This window comes from Calypte anna, chromosome 3, assembly GCF_003957555.1.
Source record: "Calypte anna isolate BGI_N300 chromosome 3, bCalAnn1_v1.p, whole genome shotgun sequence".
NCBI classification, from domain to species: Eukaryota; Metazoa; Chordata; class Aves; order Apodiformes; family Trochilidae; genus Calypte; species Calypte anna.
Window position 1 is genome coordinate 29,055,198 of NC_044246.1, and position 19,930 is coordinate 29,075,127.

Genomic DNA, 19,930 nt, shown 5'->3' on the forward strand with positions numbered 1-19,930 from the left:
TCCCTACTCGACACAACACTGTGTCGAGATACAGTGTTGTTATACAGTTAGAGATAAGAAATTTCATACTGCATGAAAATCAAAGATTCAAAGGTTAAATAGCTCAAGCAGTCACCTGTAGCTGATAGGAAACCATACAAAAAAAATGGTGCACATAGAGGCACATAACTGGAGTACACTCATTACATACCCAACTTAATTACTAATTACTTACCTGGAGGTGGCTGTGAAGGGTTGAAACTCGCTCGCAAGAAGGGAGGAGGAGGAATTGCACTATAACCAGGAGGAGGGACAGGCATTGTGACAGGAAATGCAGGTGGAACCAAGCTAACAGCAGGCACAGCTGGAGCTACTGGAATCTTTTTCCAGGAGAAAAAAACAAACGAGCAAACAAAAAAGCAATTTCAGTAACTGATCATAAACTGATCAACTGCAGTTCATATTAAGCTCTAAATGTAACAAAGGCTGTATATATATATATATATATATATATATATTCTGACCACTCTGAAGAATTAGTTTGCGTTCTGAAATGGAATGTACGCTACAGGTAAACAAGGACACTGGAGAAATACTACACTCTCTTTTCCTTATTCAAAAAAGAATAGAAAATACATGATTAAATAGTATACTAAAGACTGAAACTTTACCCACAGGAGATAAGTGAATGCAGAAAGAGAAAGTGAGAATAGGAAAATGTAGAAAGTGTGGCAATTTGACAGCAGTTAGACACCAGTGATTCTATCCTCGTTAGAAAAATTTACATCTTTTAGAACAGTATGTAAAAGTTAAGCTTAATGTATGTAATTATAAGGCTAATAATGCTGATGAAATCTTGAAAATTTTTTAATATTTCTCAAACTTCTTTTTGAGCTACATGTTTTGATACACTGCAGAATTGTAAGTAGTTAGCAGCAGACTAAAAGTTCTATATTTGTATACTTAAATACATACTGATCACAGTGTACACTAGCAGACAGCTGAAATACTATTGAAGATACTTTTTGTGAAAAGAAAAAAAACCTCAAAATGTAATGCAGGTAAATGCAAATTTTTTAACTTTTCATAGTAATTTTACATCAGCTCAAGTATTGGAACTCTCCATTCATGTAAGGAAAGAAAAACAGTATTAATGTGAATTTAAAAAAATGTACTAGGCAACTGCTTCTCATTTTATTAACAAAATTCAGCAGAAAATTGGAGACTTATGAATTACTGCATATAGAGTGCAGCAGCACACTACCTGAATAATCAGATCTTTTGAATATGAGACTGTCCCTATGAAATCCTGCCTATTTTAAGAAAATAACTAAAGTATGTTCATTGATATGGGGAAGAGCACACAGGTAGAGACGTTCATTTGAGAACTTTTTTCACAAGTGGAAAAAAAGATTATTGCACTACTTATCATAGAGAAAGATGCTTTGTTCTATAAGCAAAATACTTTCTGCAAGCTCATTTTAATTTCTCCTTAGAAAATTAACATGCCAATGTTTAATTCTTTCTTTTTGCAATTACTCTGTCTCTGACATTTGAGCCTTCATTTGAGAGTGTACACAAATTTGGGATACACTGTGCATGACACTGAAGATTTTACTCAACCATGGCTACTGATTTTACTCTAAAATATTTCAGAGACAAAAAACACATGGACATAGCACTACAGTATTTTTGATATAATTACTGCAACTCAGCAGTGAAATTTATCTGTATTGAATAAAAGGTTCACCCTCCAGTTCTCTTGAGGTTTTTGCAGACTCAGATCAATACAAACCTGCAGCATAGTGACTGGTTGCGTGTAAGCTTCTGTCTGTGTTGTAATAACTGTACTCTTATCAACTGCAGCACTCTGCGTAGTTTGAGTATTTTCTTTAGCAGCTTCTGAGCTTCTGGCTGTCTCCCACTCTTTAAAAAAAAAATGCATTTTTAATTTAAAATATAATAAATGTGTATTTTTGTTTAAATACTAAAAAAACCTTTCTTAAATTTTAATCTGGTATCTACATGGATTCATGACACATAGCCCTCAAACTTACTATGAAAAGAAGGAGGAGTAAGTAATATAATATATTTTAAAGAATGTAAAATATCTTTAATCACTTGCACCTTTAATCACTGTTTAATTATGACTGTATACAAACTGATTTTTCAACACTTGACAATTTTTTTCACCATCATTCTGTTAATCTGTAATGTGGAGTATGCTCCAGTTTTCTAAACACTGCTGTAGTCAACATATTTGTGTTATCTGCTGGGTACTTGTACCATGACAGAGAACCTCCATGTTAAACAAATCTCAGTCCAAACCTCAACCTGCCTTCTGCCACTTCCTGAAGTGGTTTTGCATTTCAAGTTTAACATACTGAATGTATCCCAGTATTGCTCCTTGTTTTACTTTTTCTGGCACTTATACTCAATTTTTACTAAAGCAAGCCTGCAAGACTAAAAAATTTTGCTATAGGAGTCTTAACCTACTGTTTATTTCAGTATAGCTCACTCATTTGGTTCTAGATCCATTTGAAGAAAACACAGTACTCATAAATCTTTCACAAACCTCCTAATTCAGAGCAAGGTCTAAAATTATTTGATCTCCTGTCTCTTCAACTTTATGGAGGAAATACCTGAAGGTTCAGCTATGCTTTTTGGACAAGTTCCAACTCCCTTAAATTAACTTACATCTGAATATAAGATTCTTCACAATCACAAGCAGATCATATTTCTACACATATTAAGATTTTGCATACTTGGAAATGAGCGCACAGCAAATTCCTAACGTTTAAATAATGTTAACTTTTATTAACTTACTGAAATTAATTTCCCTTTGTCTCTTAATTCCTCATTGTTATGACAACCCACTGCTTACCTATAAAGACAATCTATATTTCATTATTACAGTGCCATTTATATTGGACACAAATATCTACCAAAATTTAGGTACATAAGAAAAGAGTATGTATTACCTAAAAAATAATCCTCCAAAGGATTTGCAACTACAAAAATAAACAGATCTCCTAATAATCAGACTAACTGTTAATGTTCATACCTGTATTTACTGTTTCCTGGTCAATCATGCCACCTTCAGCAAAGCCCTCTAAATCATCCAGTTTTACTTTCTCCCAAGGAATATATGAAACTCCCAGATCCACATCCCAGAATTGCTTATATTCTGTTTTCACACCTTTATTCAAAGCCCAGGCAATCTGAAAATAAAACCCAACCAGATCATGTGGTTAAACCACGTGAATGAATCATTTCCTTCATGTTTCTGTCACCGCAGATCAATTGTGTTGTCAGTTTCTAGTTTTACCAAGTTTTTAATTTTAAATGAAACTATAGGAAATTTACTTGGCCTCTGCAACAGGTGTGTGTGTAAGATTAATTACATCCAAAAGCTTAAATTTGTTCTACATTAATACTTACATACACATGGGGAAACTAATAATACAGTAATTCAAGGACTAACCCTAAAGGATCCAAGAAAATAGGAAAAATCACAGCATTTAATCATATACTTAACTCTGTAAGAATATGATGAAATTTAATATAAAATCCACATGGTCAGGTACAGTCTTATACTGTTATCACTGTCACATAAAAAAATGTTCTCCAAGTATTTCCTAAGTATCAAGTCATAATTTCATTTTACTATCTTTCCTGTTGCCTGTTAAAAGCTGCATTTTACAGAGAAAAAACAATTTACAGTATATTGCTTCATTCTTTTCCATACTGAACATCTGAATGAAACACTGCTAAATGTAAATCTTCATACTAAAAGTGTGCTATATTTGAAATGGAAAGAATCCTTAGATTAAAATCAAATTACCTTAATAATTTTAGATCCAATTTTATAAGATCCAGAACTAAGTTTCTGAAGAGCACGATATGCATCTTGTCGGTGAACCATACAGACATAAGCACAGCCTCTTGGGGGAATCATCTATGGAAAAAAATCAATGCTGTTAAAAAGTAGGAAAAGCAGGATTTAAGATTACATAACCACACTATGTCAATACTAATTTAAAAAAGAAAAAGGCTTACACTGTGAAAAATTGATTCCTTAATCAGCCATAATAACAATTTTGATCATCAGCAAAACTTAAGTGTGATATTGGCAGGGTACTCCTGTTTTAACATTGTCAAGAAGCAGCAGCAAACTGAACAGGTGCTAAAAATTACATGAAAGATGAGAACATGGAGAAGGCAAAACCTGGAAGCTTTATTATGACAACTTCAGAAAAGCAGAAGTTTCTACATCTTCTGAAGCCCCAAATTCCCTGTGAGCTGAGCAACAACCTTTCACAGAGGTGCGAACCACTGATTAAAGCATTCTGTATTTTTGAAAAGCAGAGTCCTCATTGCTGAAGTGTGATTTCCACTAGCTTTAATGTTTTATTCAGGAAAAGAAAAGTCCGATAGGCTTGTATATCTTTGAAAGTTTGCAAAACATACATGACAATTGCTTTTTTTTTTTTTAAATAAAAAATATATGTGTGTTTTTATGTTATTTAGGAGCACACAGTAATAAAGCAGACAAAACCAATTATGATGACACAATTTAATGCAGTTCTTATAGAAATATGTTTAAGATATACAACCATATTATCCTAGGCAATTAGAGCTTTGTGGAATATGTAGACTGAACTATTTACAATGTGTTTTGCCACTAATTTTAACAAGCACTGGGATATTATGGTTGTTACTTTACTTTCATTTCAGCTTTCTTAATTGCTACCCACTGAAAATCAAAACGAGTATTAAATGTCAGGCTATGGGGGTTTTTTTTTGACTTGTGAAACTTTTTAGTTGATTATGTAATGCCACGAAAACTATTCCTTATTAATCATATATTCCAATAATCAAAGTTCTATGAAAAATAGTTAAAATGTCTGAAATTAAGTAAATTGCATTAGAAGTACTTAAAAAACTTCTGGAGCAAGAGACAAACCCTGAAATTTCTCTTATGTACGTATGTTATTTCAGGAGAACTATACTTTCTCTTGAAACTGAATATAGGCAACAATGAATTATGGCTCCAAATATCTAAATCTATATTACTGGAAATAATGAGAAGGGTATCTACTAATTATAAGCATCCTTTTAGTTGTCACATTTTATAATGTACACTTCTTTACAGTACAATTTCTTTTAAGTGTTTTATCCACATTGATTCAACTCAAGAAACCAGCGCATAACCAAGAACAATGTGGATACACATAAGTTTCTGTCCATTAGTCCAAGGAAAAATAATACCTGTCCTATGCCACACCACAGAAGGAGAAAAGACATAACTTTTTATATGTTAAGACCCTAGTTTAAAAAAACTGTCAATTGTTAGTGCTCAGGAAAAGCCGTTTTACCAAAAAGTGTACTGTCTTCAGTGCTCTGAAAGGCTGTACATGAAAACCAAGAAGCAAATAGGATAGCCACAGTTTTTAAACAGGGATAAAAAGCCTCCTACATAATGGTGTAAGCTGCTAAAAGGAATTCAGGGGCATAAGTATGTTTAAGAAAGCCTGTAATCCCTGAAAATGCATTGTAATATGCTTACTTACATTAATTGACTCTATTTGTCCAAATTCTTCAAACAAGTTAGTTAAATCTTGCTGCGTAGCCTTCTTGTCTACTTGACCTACCCAAAGAGTAGTACTGCAAACTGTCAAGAGAAATATTCACATCAATCAAAATAATAGAATGACAGATTACAGAATGGTAGATTATAAAATACTCTATAGCATGGATATAAAAGGCTTTACAATTACACAGAAATCATTGACCAAAAACCAATAGTAAATCTATTAGTTAATGCACAGATATAAGACACCAAACAGATGTTCAGTAGTAGTGTTCATTCTTCTTGTTACATTTTTTTTAAACAAAATATTTGTTTTGAAAGAAGTGGAAAAAAAGTTCTGTAATTATGAGCTAAGGTAAACTGCATTAGAAACAAAAAGCCAAACTACTGTTACAGAAAAAAAAATGATTTCTACTCCACATTCCATGAGAAACATGCCTCTAGGATTTAAGACCAGTTTTCGTGAAGCAAGACTAATTTCGAAATAGTCTGAAGTGTATTACAGAAGGAACTTAATTGCAGTATTATGCATTGCATTTTCACCTGAAGGAAATGTAAACTATATTTTTACTTTACTATGGGGCACATCTCAGAAAGACAAGGCCCATCACTGAGCTGAAGATGTCCATGATACTTCTGACTCTTGCCAATTCCACCACAAGCCCAGATCCCTCCAATTTGTCTCCGAAATGCCTACCCCTGTTCACCCAATTTCACTGTTTCTAGCACTCATCTCAAAATACTTTCCCATTGATTTATGAAACTCTATGAATAAACTTTTCCTTCTTACTACGTTCCCTCTTTCTTGTATGCATCTTCTCTCTAGAAATGACAACAGTCTGCAGAAGATGAAATCCAGTTGTGTTCTGGATACTTTCTAAAGATGCAACCATTATGGTCTGTCTTACCAACGCAAATTACTAGTTTCACATTTCCACCTGCTTTGGCTCTATATTCCTGTGAAAGGCTATTAAAAAGCCATCTGAAGACTTAGCAAAACTGGCCTCTAAGATATTCAGCAAAGTGCCCGAAGTGTGTACCACATAAATGTCTTAACAGCATATCAGTTTTCAGATGAAGTGCTGATCATCTTCAAATGCCCTATAGAAGACAGCATTAAAGACAAAGCAGATTGTAACTTAGGGACAGCCTCTGTTCAGAAGTCAAATCATTGGTGCAATAGTATCAGTAAAGTCATCAGTATGATACTTGCTTAAATGATGCACCTAAGTTGTACAAAACATCAGAAATGGAAGAGATTAACAAGAAAATAGTCACTGTATTCCGTAACAGCACACAAGCTAAATCTTCTCCTTTCAATGAAAAACAAAGCCTTTTTATCCCTTTAATATTATACTACTAAAACAGTAAGCAGCTGCCACTCACCACTTAGTGTTTTTGACCGTATGGGAGGCAATCCCTTTTTCTGACGTTCCTTTTCCCTTTCCCTAGCCCTTCTTTCACTAGAATATGATCGAGATGACTTTCTCTTCCTTTCTCTTGATCTTGAGCGTGAACGTTTCCTGTGTTTACGCTTGCGAGAACCAGATCGTGATCTAGACCTTCGTTTTCTTGGTGACCTATAAAATATTTAGTTTCAGTATGCCGAGTTAAAAAAATCCTTCTAATTTAGTTTTCTATTAACTACATATTTTAAGCATGATACAGGCATTTCCATTATATTCACACGAACTGCTTCGGGAAGTAAACTTCTTGCCATTACTGCGAGGAACAAAAGATATAACTTGAGCTTTAAGCAAAACATAATCTAAATGTTCCCTAACAATATCTACTTTTCTGGCATAGATAACCTGCCCAGGTGGTCAAGTGCTCGTTATTTTTGTGACTTGAGCAGGTCTTTAAAAACGAAAGTAACTACAGACATGCAAAATGAACTGTCATATAGAAAGTCTGCATCTAACATACAAATATTAAATAAATGCTACTTTTTTAATTACCAAAAACTGCTCATGATAATTTTGAAAAATAAAGGACTGGAATGATAGTTACAAAATACAAATTTGTTTCAAAAAAACCTTCATTTACTTCATTTAATACAAGTTAATTATGAAACCTGGAACGAGATCTTGAACGAGTTCTTGATCTTGAACGAACAGCCGATTTCTTTTCCTCTTGTTCAAAAACCTCTTCTTCAGCAACATCCTGACCTTCATCTATATCCATGTCCTGAGGTCAGATGTAACAGATGCTCAATAACATGTAAGTAATATACTCACAAGATACATGACTACATGAAAGCATACATCCGTATAACTTATTTTAAAATCATCTCAATCTATGTTTTCCTTTCAACTTCTCTAACCAAATTCAGAATAGTTTTACCTGTTGCTGAATATCAATTGAATCATCTACATTTGTTTCCACTTCTAAAAATTGCTGTTGACTACTCCCTTGTGATGGCGATGCAGAGTGCTCTGAACCAAAATTTCCTTCTTGATTCTCCTCTGGGCTTGCCTAAATAACAAATAATATAGCATAAAAAGCCTCATAAACCAAAATGCTTACTGTGTAAAATGTAATACTACATGAAACTATTGTTCAAATATCTCTGAAAAACTAATTATCTTATTTTCCCACTTCCCATTAATATACAAAATGCTGCTCTATTCTATTCCTTTTTTTTATCATTGTTAAATACAAAAATTTGAAAATATGAATAATCCTGACTATTAAAAGATTAGTATCTATGTGCTGAATCAAAAACCCAAAGTATGCTACTTGCTGCTTAATTTGGTTAGCTTCAAAACAAACAATAGTGATGGCAGCCACACAAACAGTGACATTGGTCACTCATGCACAGACATTAACAAAATATATTTTGTTATTAATATAACAAAAATATTTGCAATGCCAATTAAACTAGTAAAAATTTGAAATTTAACTCCAAAATTCCTCACAGTGCATGATTTAAGCAAGTAATTATTATGAGATACGGGACAGCGTTGTGTAATACGTGTCAGCATGACAACTACAAAAGATCTAACAAAACAGGCAGTTCTGAAATAACACTAAAATTTAAAACTGTAAACCACTAAATGCATTGTTGCTTTGCTATAAAGAAATACTATAATGGCCAGCACCTTGGAGTAAAAGTACAGATTTGGAATAAATACCTAAGATATGAATGAAATCCATGTCACATAGGAAATACAATGAAAATACTCAAAAATGCTATCAGGACAATTCTGGAAAGTAATTTTAAACCTATAATTCAATATTGCAGGTACAAATTTCAGTGATTCTCATTACATTTTCCCATTAATTAAACGAATCGTAGGTATTCTATCTGCCAGCAGAATGGTAGAAAATTAGCAGAATGACATGTAGTATCAAGTTTATTTGGTTTATCTTCATACTTTTAAACAGCTTATAATGACAGTTCACAGAAAAATTATACTATAATTCAATAATGTATTCTAACATTATCTGTTTTGTCTCATTTTCCTTATATTTAATTACCCTTCAACAATCTGTTTCTTGATACCAGTTCCTGTCTCTTATTGCTCCTTCTGTTTCCATTTTTTATCCTTTTCTCTCCCTCTGCTCCTAATTAGATGCTTTATATTTTTATTTTGTATTTTATGTTTCCTTCTCTTTCCCTTAATCTTTTTCACTGATGCTTAAACATGGAGAAAAAGAAAATCTTCCTCATAATATGCTGCAGTCATACAGAAAATAGTAGCTAGTAAAAAAAATTACTATAAAAAAAATCAGTCACAAAACTCAAGTGATGTTCTTTGTTGAAAACTGAGTGACTGCACCTTTGCATAGGTTAAATGAAAATTCACAACAGATGTTTCTTATGTTTGTGGTTCCTCTAGATATTTTTCAATCAAAGAGTTCTATTTCACTGTGGAACTAGTAAATCCAAATACTTCACAGAAAGTCCAGTTTGTATCTGTCCAGTATCAATACACAAGAAACTTGGTTTTTTGTTTTTTTTTTAACGGGATCAGGAGGAGCGAGGACCAACTTCAAGAAAGAGTGGTAAGGACCCAATTCATATAGTTAACAAGGAATCTTGGGCTGTCTCAAGCATCAGTTCTTACTCATAAATGAGGAAATATCTATCTATACTCTTTAGCTCAGATTCTTCAACAGAAGAACCTTCAGCCAAGACTTAAAGCTTGGTAAGGGAAATAGTAAGTTATCCACAATCTCTGTTCTGGCCTCTTGATGGCTCTGCAGCAGCAGCTCATAAGCTGCTCTCCCTTCACAGACAGGAGTGCTCACTTCAGTGCTCACCTTCTGACAGAAGGGAAGAATCTTTTCTACCCCTTATAAAGAGCTTTACAACCAAAGTACAGTCAGTCTGTAACTAAGCTAAAGGGTACTCTTTCCTAAGAGAAGCAAAATGTACACCCTACAAATTTGACTGGTTATTTTATTTTTCTTTTTCTGCTTTAAGTTCTTTCTTCCACTTATTCCATTTACCCTGCAAGATTCAGTTAATGATCAGCCAGTGACAGAGACTTTCATTATATGAGATGTTTCAGTAACAAGAAATTCTTTGTTCTGAGGTATGACTTCTATTACTGCTGGAGAATATAATTATTAGGACAGCCACAAGATGGAGTTCTTACCTTTTGAGGCTGCTGTTGCTCTAGAAGCTGCTGTCTGAGATGTTCTAAATTTTGTTGCTGTAGCTGTTCAGCTAGTTGGTGAAAAAGTGAATTGTTCACAGACTCTGGTACTAAAGGCCTAAAATGAAATAATTTAAATTAACAACAAAAAAAACCCCAAAAAACAACAAACAAAGCACAAGTTTTTCTCTTTGTTTAATCAGATAGTAAACATATCTACACAAGTGAGTTTCAGTTTGTCTTCATTATTTTACGTTTTTAGTTAATGTTGCTAGTTCTGTTATCACCATTATCACATTAACACTAATAATACATGTAAAAATTCAAAGCATGAACACTTTATGATGAAGTAAAAAAAACTTCTGGGACACAGACTTATTTAAATATTTAAAAATGCATGTTTCATTGATGTAGTAAACCATCTTTTCTCTTTCTGCTGTTTTATTATACTTATGCTCTGAAAGAAAGAAACATCTTCCTGACTATTTAATCAGGAAGTTTCAACTAGTTCAACTAATGTCAGGCAAATTTTAGTATTTTCCAGAAGAAATATAGCTTGATCTTACAGTTGGGAAGTGGGAGTTTCCTTTTTAGGCTCTTCATTTTGTTCAGATTCTTCCCCAAAGTCAAACCTGTCCATCAGCTTCTAGGATAAAGCAAAACAAGCACTACTGAGAACTCCTTTTATGTCTCTCTATCTACAATTACTTTTCAAAACAAAAATGGTATTTCTCAACTTAAAAAAACCCAACAATAAAGTGGCAACTGGAGTAGAAAATTGTATGTCATGCAACTATTGATATCAAATTCTTGAATGCATCAAATACTAAATTTTGTCCATATCTCTTGAAAGCAAACGATTGGAAGCACTGCTGAATTTATCAGAAACAGGGATTTAAAATAAAAAAAACAAAACAAAACATATCTATCATAACATCCTGCATTATTTATATTTGTTATCCAATTCACTTCCATTATACCATGGAATGAATATAATGAAACTTCACAGTTCTCTCCAGATCACAATGCTTACTGTTTATTTCTCCTAAAAGATGTCTTTTTATTATGTTTACAAGGCAGAACTGCCTTCAAACATGTCTTTAGAGAGTGCCTTGATTATTTCTCTCAACTCCATCCCCTCCATAAATCTTAGGATCACAGGACAAGTCCAGGTTGAAAGGGACCTCAATAGGTCACAACAAGCTTAGCTGTGAACTCAGATCAGGTTACTCAGGGTTTATCCAGCTGAGTCTTGGAAACATCTTAGTTTCCAACAACTGAGACTACACAGTCTTTCCAAGCAACCTATTCCAGTGCTTGACTGTGCTCACAGCAAAAAAACCCGTTTTCCTTACACCCACTCTGAACCCTTTAATTTGAACTTCTGTCCCTCCTCACAAGGATGCAATGTTGCTCTAGAAGCTGCTGAGATGTTCTAAATTTTGTTGCTGTAGCTGTTCAGTTACAGCTAAGCTGTGAAAAGCCTGGCTTCATCTTCTTGCTGACTTTGCAGATCTATAGTGGGGTGAGGAAGGACTGCTATTAGTTCTCCTCCAAAGGTGCCTCTGCCCCAGGCTGAACCAGCTCTAGTCCCTTAGAGGGCAAGTGTTCCAGCCTGACCACTGTGGTGGTCTTACATGTACTCCTTGCAGTCTGTTAATGTCTTTCCTGTACAGTTGTGGCAAAACTGGATGTGATACTCTAGATGCACTTGAGAGTAGATGGGAGGTCTAGATGAGATGACAATTTCCATCCATCATATGGCTATACTTCTGTTCACTCAGCCCAGGAGCTTCTTGGCTCTCTTTGCTGTCAGAGTACTCTGTCAGCTCATGCCCTGTTCCTACAAGTGTACTTGTTTGTAACTTCTTTTCCTACAAAGACTTCCTACAAAGACTTTCCCCAGGGATTAAGCAAACTTAAGATTGTTTGTCTGGTACTCAAACAAAGACTGTTACCAGTAGAGTGTTCACCTTTGATACTTATATCTCTAACAGTATCATCACTTGCAATTGAGGAATTTTTTGTTAAATATAAAACCCTTGCAAGCTCTCTAAAATGCACATAAAAACTCCGGAGCATCGTGGAAGACCAATAACAAAGATCTAGGCTTGCTGTCAGGAAGCAAAGCATTGACAAACATTTTCCTCTTAAAAAATCTAGTTTATAATTTTTATTTTATTTGGGCAGCTATTTGGACTTTGTAACTAGTTTCTTTGAAATAGCTCCAGTCTGGCCCTTTTGGCTGAGTGGCCATTAACAGCTGCAGAGTACCTTTTGCTTTAGCTTAATGCAATTGAATCTACTTTATGCATTCAAGATTACTCTGCAATGTGAAATGAAGTGTGGTACATATACGCAATCAGCAGTGGCACCACAAAAGCTTACTCCTTATCCAAATTAAAAGAGTGATGTACATGCTTCTTATAAAAATAAATATTGTCATTTTAACATTTTGTTTATTAAGGCTGCGATGTCTAGGAAAAAATTATACAATTAATTATATAATAAAATGGAAGGAAAGAGTAACAGAACTACATCATTATGACTCATGATCTTCAGCTATTGAGAAGTGGGATTCAGGTGGCAGATGATATTGGTGCTGAGAAACCATTAAAACAAGCAAGGAACATTATTATCTCCAAAACTTAGCATTGCAAAAATAAGACTGGCCATTTTATATATATATATATATATATATATATTGATATGTACTCTTTTATAACACCTACATTCAGAAATCCTCAAACCTCAGAAAAAGTAGAAAATAGGCATGGTACCACCTGCATTCCATTAATAAAAATAAAGCTTTAAATTACATGCTAGTTCTGCAAAGCAGACTAAACAACTTTTAAGTAAAAGCCTTGATGGGCTCACAACACATACATAATCAATTCAGAGTTGTGCTACAGATCACTGAGCAAAGAATTTGAGATGTATTATCATGCAGAACTGAGGTACAGATCACATTCTACAAACACAAGCCTTCTACAGCTTACAAAACCAAATCAACACTGAAACCTTGTAAATAAGCACCCTGACACAAGAATTCGATCCACAACAATTACTTTCCAAGTCCCAGAAATCACAATAATGTACATACACTATGCTGACAACTTTCATGACAAGACCTCTGCGTGTAATTAGTGCCATAAACTAGCTGAAGAGCATCAAGCCTAACTCTCTCAAGCTACATAAACATCTCATCAGAATGCCAATTCCTCCCATGTGCTCCAGCTAAGTTGTGCAATAATCAAGAGAGGCACACCTTCACTTACTATAAATATGTGGCTAAGTTTAGAACTTTTCTTGGCATTTAAGAAAATTTCAAGTCTAGTCACATTCTGCCCTTCTGGGAAAACAGCCCATATAAATATCCGTATGTTTCCCTTTCATTGCCTTCTAAGAAATAACTTTATACCTCAGATCACAAATACAGCGAATGGAAATACAAGACATGTTCAATACTTACCACAGTGTTACAAAGGGTGAAGAAAAACATGTAATATTGACTTAACTTTGCTAAATCAAATGCATCTTAATACCTGATGACCCTTATGAGTCCCTTCCAATTCAAGATACTTTATGAAATGCCCTAACTCATACAAAAGGAGTATTTTAATTTGTAATACTCTCTCTACTTTTTTTTCATTTTCAACATAGAGCACTTTATTGTATATTAATGTATTTTTAGTAGCTCTAAAGTCAAACCGCAAAATCCAAAAGACAACTTTCACTTACATATATATTTTAACAATAAATATTTCTTCAAATTTCTTTTATTCTACTTCTACCTTATTAAAAGAGACACTCTGTTCCAACGGATTAAGTGTGTTAGCAGCAGCAGCTGCAGCTGTAAGTTGTGCTGTGAGGGCCTGTAACTGAACGACAAGACCAGCATCCAGGGCTTGAAGTAGTGAAGGCTGAGGTTTTTGCTGCTGTATCTGCAGTGTCTGTATCAATTGCTGAAGCTAAAACAGAAAATATAACAAATGCATCACCCAAGACAAATTTTTTAAAAAGCAAATAACAAACTAGTCTTTTCCCCTTCCAATTAGGAAAAAAAACCACCTCAGGAATGCAGTATCATCTAACCTGTGGCTGTTATTTCAACTTAACTTGGTTTTGTTTATGGCAAATTTTGTTCCCACTTACTGGCTAATTTGTTTTCAGTGGCTGAAAAGACATGCAGATGCTTCTTCCTCCTAACTTGCTCTGACAGGTTGCATGATGACCAGTCACCACTCAGGATTTCCTGCTTTCTAGGGTTCCCCCTCTTCTGTTTCTCCAGTTTGATTCCTTCTGACCTGAAAAAAATCTGTTAGCCTACCTACTCCAGCTTCCTAAGGGTCCACCTATATTATGAAAAACCTGTATGCTTTAACAATTATGTAGAAAAAATAGCTGCACTGTTGCAAGCTCCACTTTAGGTTGATGCAATGTGTCTGTACAAACAGCTTGCACTAATGTCTCTGAATTAGTCACAAGGAAAATCTCATGCTGAAATTCACATTTGTGTTGACAGAAGTCAATTCCCTTGCTGAGTTAAGAGAACTTAAAAAGTAAATTAACTAGGAACTGGGAATATGATTTGTCTGCACCATAACAGACTCTGGGCTCTGTATAGCTCTGAATAAAAATTGCCTAGATGCAATGTTCAACCAGAAGCAGCAGCTCTGGGGCAACAGACGTAAAGTAAAAACAATGTTTACAATAAAAACAAGGTATAGGTAATGCCAGAAGACAAATATTAAAAAAAACGTTTTTTTAAAATAGCGTTGAATGCTTCAAATATTATTTTGAAATACTTTTGGGGAGTGGTGTGGTGGTTGGGATGGTTTGTCTATTAAAAACTCCACATGCAACCCTGCTGAGGTCTAGGATTTTAGTGTACTAGAATGAGTACTAAACACAATCAGAGAAGGAACTGTCAGAAGTGTAGTGGATGGACCTAAGACATTTCATGAGAGTGTATCAGGATACCCTAAGAGTATCTTCCTTCAAATCCAGAGGAGAATAATAAAGAAAAATATAATATCTTCTAGGTCTTTTTAGAACACATGCACAATCCAACCTCCTGGTGAATCTTGGGTTTCCTTCCTCTAACTTCCTATTTGTATATACATTTTTAAAAGGGGATCTCCCAGTGATGAAATAAAAGGCTTTTTCCTGTGCAGGTGTAGTAATCTGTTCAACAGAGATGCTCCCATAACTGAAGCAATTTAACTTAACACAAAAGGAAAAAATGTTACCCCTATGGAAATAAGACCTCTTAACACCTTCTATAAGAGAAACCACTGGAACCTTACCTTTGGGTATTTCTGGAAAAAAAGGCTGAGCAAATCCAGGTAATTCAAACTATGCCAATGTAAATTCCTGATTACATTCATATTCCCCCTTCTCATCTTCTCATGGGGTTCACCACTGCACTCTTACAGGGTTCAATCCCCCCTTCTTACTAGGGCTCATTAGAACTCTGCATAAGCTGATTTAGCTTGATCTTCTTTTCCAAAATGCAGGAAAAATGTATCATGCTGTTTTTTCAGTTACCTCATGATAATGCGAAACAACTCCTCTTATTCTTTAAAAAGTATTATACAGACTCCTTATACAGAAGAGCCTTTGAAAATGCTTCAGTTATTGTTCTACCTCACCAAGAGCTGATTACTGAAATAGGCAAAGCTCACCCTCCTTTCTTGACAAATCCACAAAAGATGAGTAAATTTGGCTGATTAACCTTGTGTGTTACACTGAGTAGGAAGGAATCAAACTGAAGAAACTGAGATGGAAGCCCTGGAGTGGGAAAATCCTGCATGGTCACCATTCTAGCTGTTTTCACATTTTTAGTGGTCACATTTTTCTTATCCCACCCTCTCCTATATCTAGTCTCTCAATTTACTTACATCCATTCTCACACATAAAACACAGTCTTAAAATGAAATCAAGGACTTTGGAAATTGGCAGGGGGTGGTAGTGGCTTGGAGAAAAGGAAGAAGAGACAGACAGGATGCAATCAAATGCTGCAAATTCATCCACCAATCCTAGAGATTTGCACATACACAGTATTGTCTCCACAATTCTGCTTAAGACCATCTTTTCCCCCTCAAAATCCATTATCTTCCTTATTTTACCATTATGAGCTAAATATTCATTTGCTACTTCTTTGTCATCTGCTGTCCTTAAAACTCTAATCCCTTCTCATGTTCATAAACTTTCTTTTCATCCTTTTTTTTTCCAGAATAGTCTATAGGTAATAATCTTTAAAATCACTTTACTGACTTTCCATGTATTTCCAAGTCTCACTTCACATCCTTTCCTTGAGATCTATTCCACTATTTCCTCTACACTTAACAAAGTATCCCATAAACTCATGTTGCTCCATTTTTCCATTTCTTACAGTGTAAGAGATGAAAATACTCCTTCTGCTTGACTTATAAACAATTACAGATGACTGCTCAGCTGAACATGGTAAAACAACATCACAAAGTTGCTGTCATTGTCAACATCAGTGCTTGGTAACTGCCCACTGGTGCCTACTTCTCATTCATATGCATGGGGATTTTTGTTTACTACCCCAGCAGGTAGAACATCCTATTCCTCAGTCCAAATAAATATCATAATGCCAAAGTTATGCTAGTACCAGAGTTCTACCACAAACTGAAAAATGGTCTGCATTTTAACAGAAAGTCAGCTGTCTGTGCTCAACTTCTGAGGTAGTAGTTCAATGTATGCTGCACATCAAATCATTTTTTTTTTTTTAGTTTAGAAACTCCAAAAACATTTGGAAACTGAGGTACACAGTCACATCTAAGATCTTATTTTTGAACGTTGCAAAATAAAAACTGATAGCAAGATAAGATAAAAGAAAAGAATCAACATACAATGCACTTCCAGAATGAGTATACTGCCATTACATAATTCTGTACTATGTTTAACTTCTTTGGGCATACAGCAGTGAAATATGCTTAAACTGGCATTTTATTTTATACCTATGCCCATGAAATCTTAATGCAGCTCTTGATTCAGTCATCTGCAATATTTTATAGAAAAGTACCTATTATAGACCATCCCATCTTAAGTCACATTCTGTGATGCTTATGGAACAACCAAGGTAACAGAAGTTTTAGTTTACCTAGAACTTAAGTGGGATGAAAAACCTCAGATAATCAACATGGATACTGAGACTAAGAGACATGCCTGGAAGCAGTATTCTCCAAGTGACCTTAAAGACACAAAGTATCAAACAGCGTACATTGCAACTGCCTACAAAATATTTACCTGTTGGCCTTGAGGACTCTGTAAAATCTGTGCAACAGCAGCAAGGGTATCTGTGTTAGCAATCTGAGACACCCAAGGATCAGGTAAACTCTGTACCACATTGGCTGGAGTAACTGGAGTCACAGGTGTTCCTAAAAAAGAGAAAATCTGATATATCAAAATATTTTAACATGCAGGCTTAAAACTACTGTTAGAACTACTAAGAGTTCTGACTACTCTTAACTACTGAGAGAAACTCAGTAAACTACTGTTAGAAAAGCATAATTACTTTGTATAACTGTACTTCGCAGCTCTTTCTGCTACTGACCTATGGGGACTACTAACAAAACCACTGATTAACACACAATAAATAGGTTTCACACAGTAATACAAACCATTTAATTGAAAAAATATATATTAAATGATAGCTGTCAGCAATCTACTGAGAAACACCTGCTAGTCCATGATTACTGGACTTGCACTTTATCTCCAGGGGGAGCCTCACAGATTCTATCTAAAAATTTCAACCTGCAGCACCTGGATTTATGAAGATTGATTGTCTTACCATTTTTTCTCCAGAGGAACACTGAGACTAAATCAGCAATCTGATAATGAGTTTCATGCCATAATCCAGAAGGATCCTCTAACCCTGCAAATACTCATGCTTTCAGCTCAGAAGCAGAGATATGCTGATGAATGCTACATGCAAATTACTTTACTGTTTTAAAAGACAATTTGCATCCAACTTTAAAATAGCATTATAGTAAAGCTACGATTTCAACAATTTCAAGTAATAAATTTTCTGAAAAAAAAAGAAATCAGCTACAAGATGTAGTAAATCCAATCCAAGAGCCAGAACTTTTACATTATCTCCTGACATCTGTAAAAAATAAGACGGATTTGTTCACCTGACTGCTTTTCATTATGGGAGCAGCAAAAGTTGGATGGCAAATATGTGTCAAAAATAATTTCTATATGTAAAATTTCCCAACTTTGAATGAAAAAATTCTCCACAAAGCGAAAGAAGTTGAAAAGCCAGTGACCCACCATCTACCTACATAAGTGCTTAGAGCACAAAACTGTCAAGTCTGCATATACAACAATGTGAGCATCTGGTAGCCTGGAACATACTCCATGAACAGCATTTTGTCCAAATGGATCTCCAGAATGATTTCTGGCTCACATAATTCAGCTCTGAAGGAGAGGGAGGTATGTCACTGGCTGCAGCCTGTATTGTCAAAGTGTGTTTTTTCCTCCTGGAATCACTGGCTGTTGGCCAGCATAGCAAGACCACTGTCTGACACTACTCGGCAACCTCTGTCGTACCAACAGCAAAAGCCACAGCAATGTATTCTCTTTCATTTCTCTCAACTGTGGCATCACTAATTAACACGGATAGCAGTTAAATGGTGTGTTGGGTTTTTAACTCTTCCAATGATCTCCTGTTTTGACTTTCAAGTGCAAAAGTAGGTCTTATCACAGTTACTCAATCTGAATAAATTTATAGTATACAGCTAGGAAGTAAACATAACAGGCTGCCTCTTGTTTCTGCTGTTTCCCTGATACAGATGCTGGCTATAATGCATTTGTTTCTAGCATTCACTTGATTTGCCTAAAGGAAACCAGTGAGCTTTCTCAGCATGTTAACAGCCAACATAACAAAACTGACAAAAGTGTTTTGATTCAAAGGTATGATTTTAACCTGTTTTTGTTTACCTGGCGTATTGTTGCTCATAGCAGCTGTAGTGCTGGGCAGGACAGGGGTCACAACTGGAGGAGGAATTCCTGCTGCCATATCCAAGAGAGGTTGGATAATTTCACTCTTGAACACATTATTCTTCTGCCATAAATTTAGCACTCTAACAATTTTACTCTAAAATGAAGAAACGATAACAGAAGACCCAAGTCATGCTTACCTTTCTTGTTATTATCAATTATGAATTTCTTAACTAGCAATGTCTGTCTGGCTCGACTGAAGCACATTTAGGTTTACAAACAGTAAGAAATATAAGAACAATTATACTGGCTCACACAACAGATGTGCAAGATATGAACCTAAGGCTGACCCTAGGCAACAGTAAACACTGTTATGCACACAGCAACAGTCTTGTCTCAACAGAAAACAAAATACATTAAAATATTATCTGCTTCGTTTGTACCTTTACTCTTGGAAGGCAGTATGGAAGGAAAATTATTGTAAGGAAGCATTTTAAAACATTACTAATTAAAGTGAGAAATTATTAGTGCCCTAAACTTTTGTAGTCAACATAAATGAATGCAATTCTGATCTACCTATAATCCAAAATTATTTATGTCTACAGAAAATTTGGCACACATTAATAAGACTGCTAACTACTTTTATTAGGAAAGTAGCTCAATATTTTGCATGCTCTCTTGAAATGAATTTAACAGTTTAAACTGGAATATGGCAAGGTGGGCAGTTAATTGTATTATAAAGAGCATAAAGTTCTTCATAGGATTTTGTGTTTGCTGTCAT

At 34.8% G+C, this 19,930-nt stretch overlaps 1 protein-coding gene across 3 annotated transcripts in view; it reads right to left on the bottom strand.

The window, feature by feature from the left end:
- SCAF8 (SR-related CTD associated factor 8) overlaps window positions 1-19,930 on the bottom strand; it is a 67,665-nt gene that overhangs the window by 15,245 nt on the left and 32,490 nt on the right. For 2 of the 3 annotated variants that reach the window (XM_030447278.1, XM_030447277.1), the window contains exons 5-17: window positions 19,150-19,306; window positions 17,455-17,585; window positions 13,971-14,147; window positions 10,743-10,822; window positions 10,177-10,294; window positions 7,916-8,047; window positions 7,647-7,759; window positions 6,959-7,152; window positions 5,553-5,653; window positions 3,824-3,937; window positions 3,044-3,200; window positions 1,775-1,905; window positions 215-359 (exon numbers count right to left, since the gene is read on the bottom strand). In XM_030447278.1, the coding sequence (XP_030303138.1) occupies window positions 215-359; window positions 1,775-1,905; window positions 3,044-3,200; window positions 3,824-3,937; window positions 5,553-5,653; window positions 6,959-7,152; window positions 7,647-7,759; window positions 7,916-8,047; window positions 10,177-10,294; window positions 10,743-10,822; window positions 13,971-14,147; window positions 17,455-17,585; window positions 19,150-19,306 (1,750 nt within the window). The remainder of the gene's footprint in view (window positions 1-214; window positions 360-1,774; window positions 1,906-3,043; window positions 3,201-3,823; window positions 3,938-5,552; window positions 5,654-6,958; window positions 7,153-7,646; window positions 7,760-7,915; window positions 8,048-10,176; window positions 10,295-10,742; window positions 10,823-13,970; window positions 14,148-17,454; window positions 17,586-19,149; window positions 19,307-19,930) is intronic. The other variant, XM_030447280.1, reaches the window with a different exon arrangement.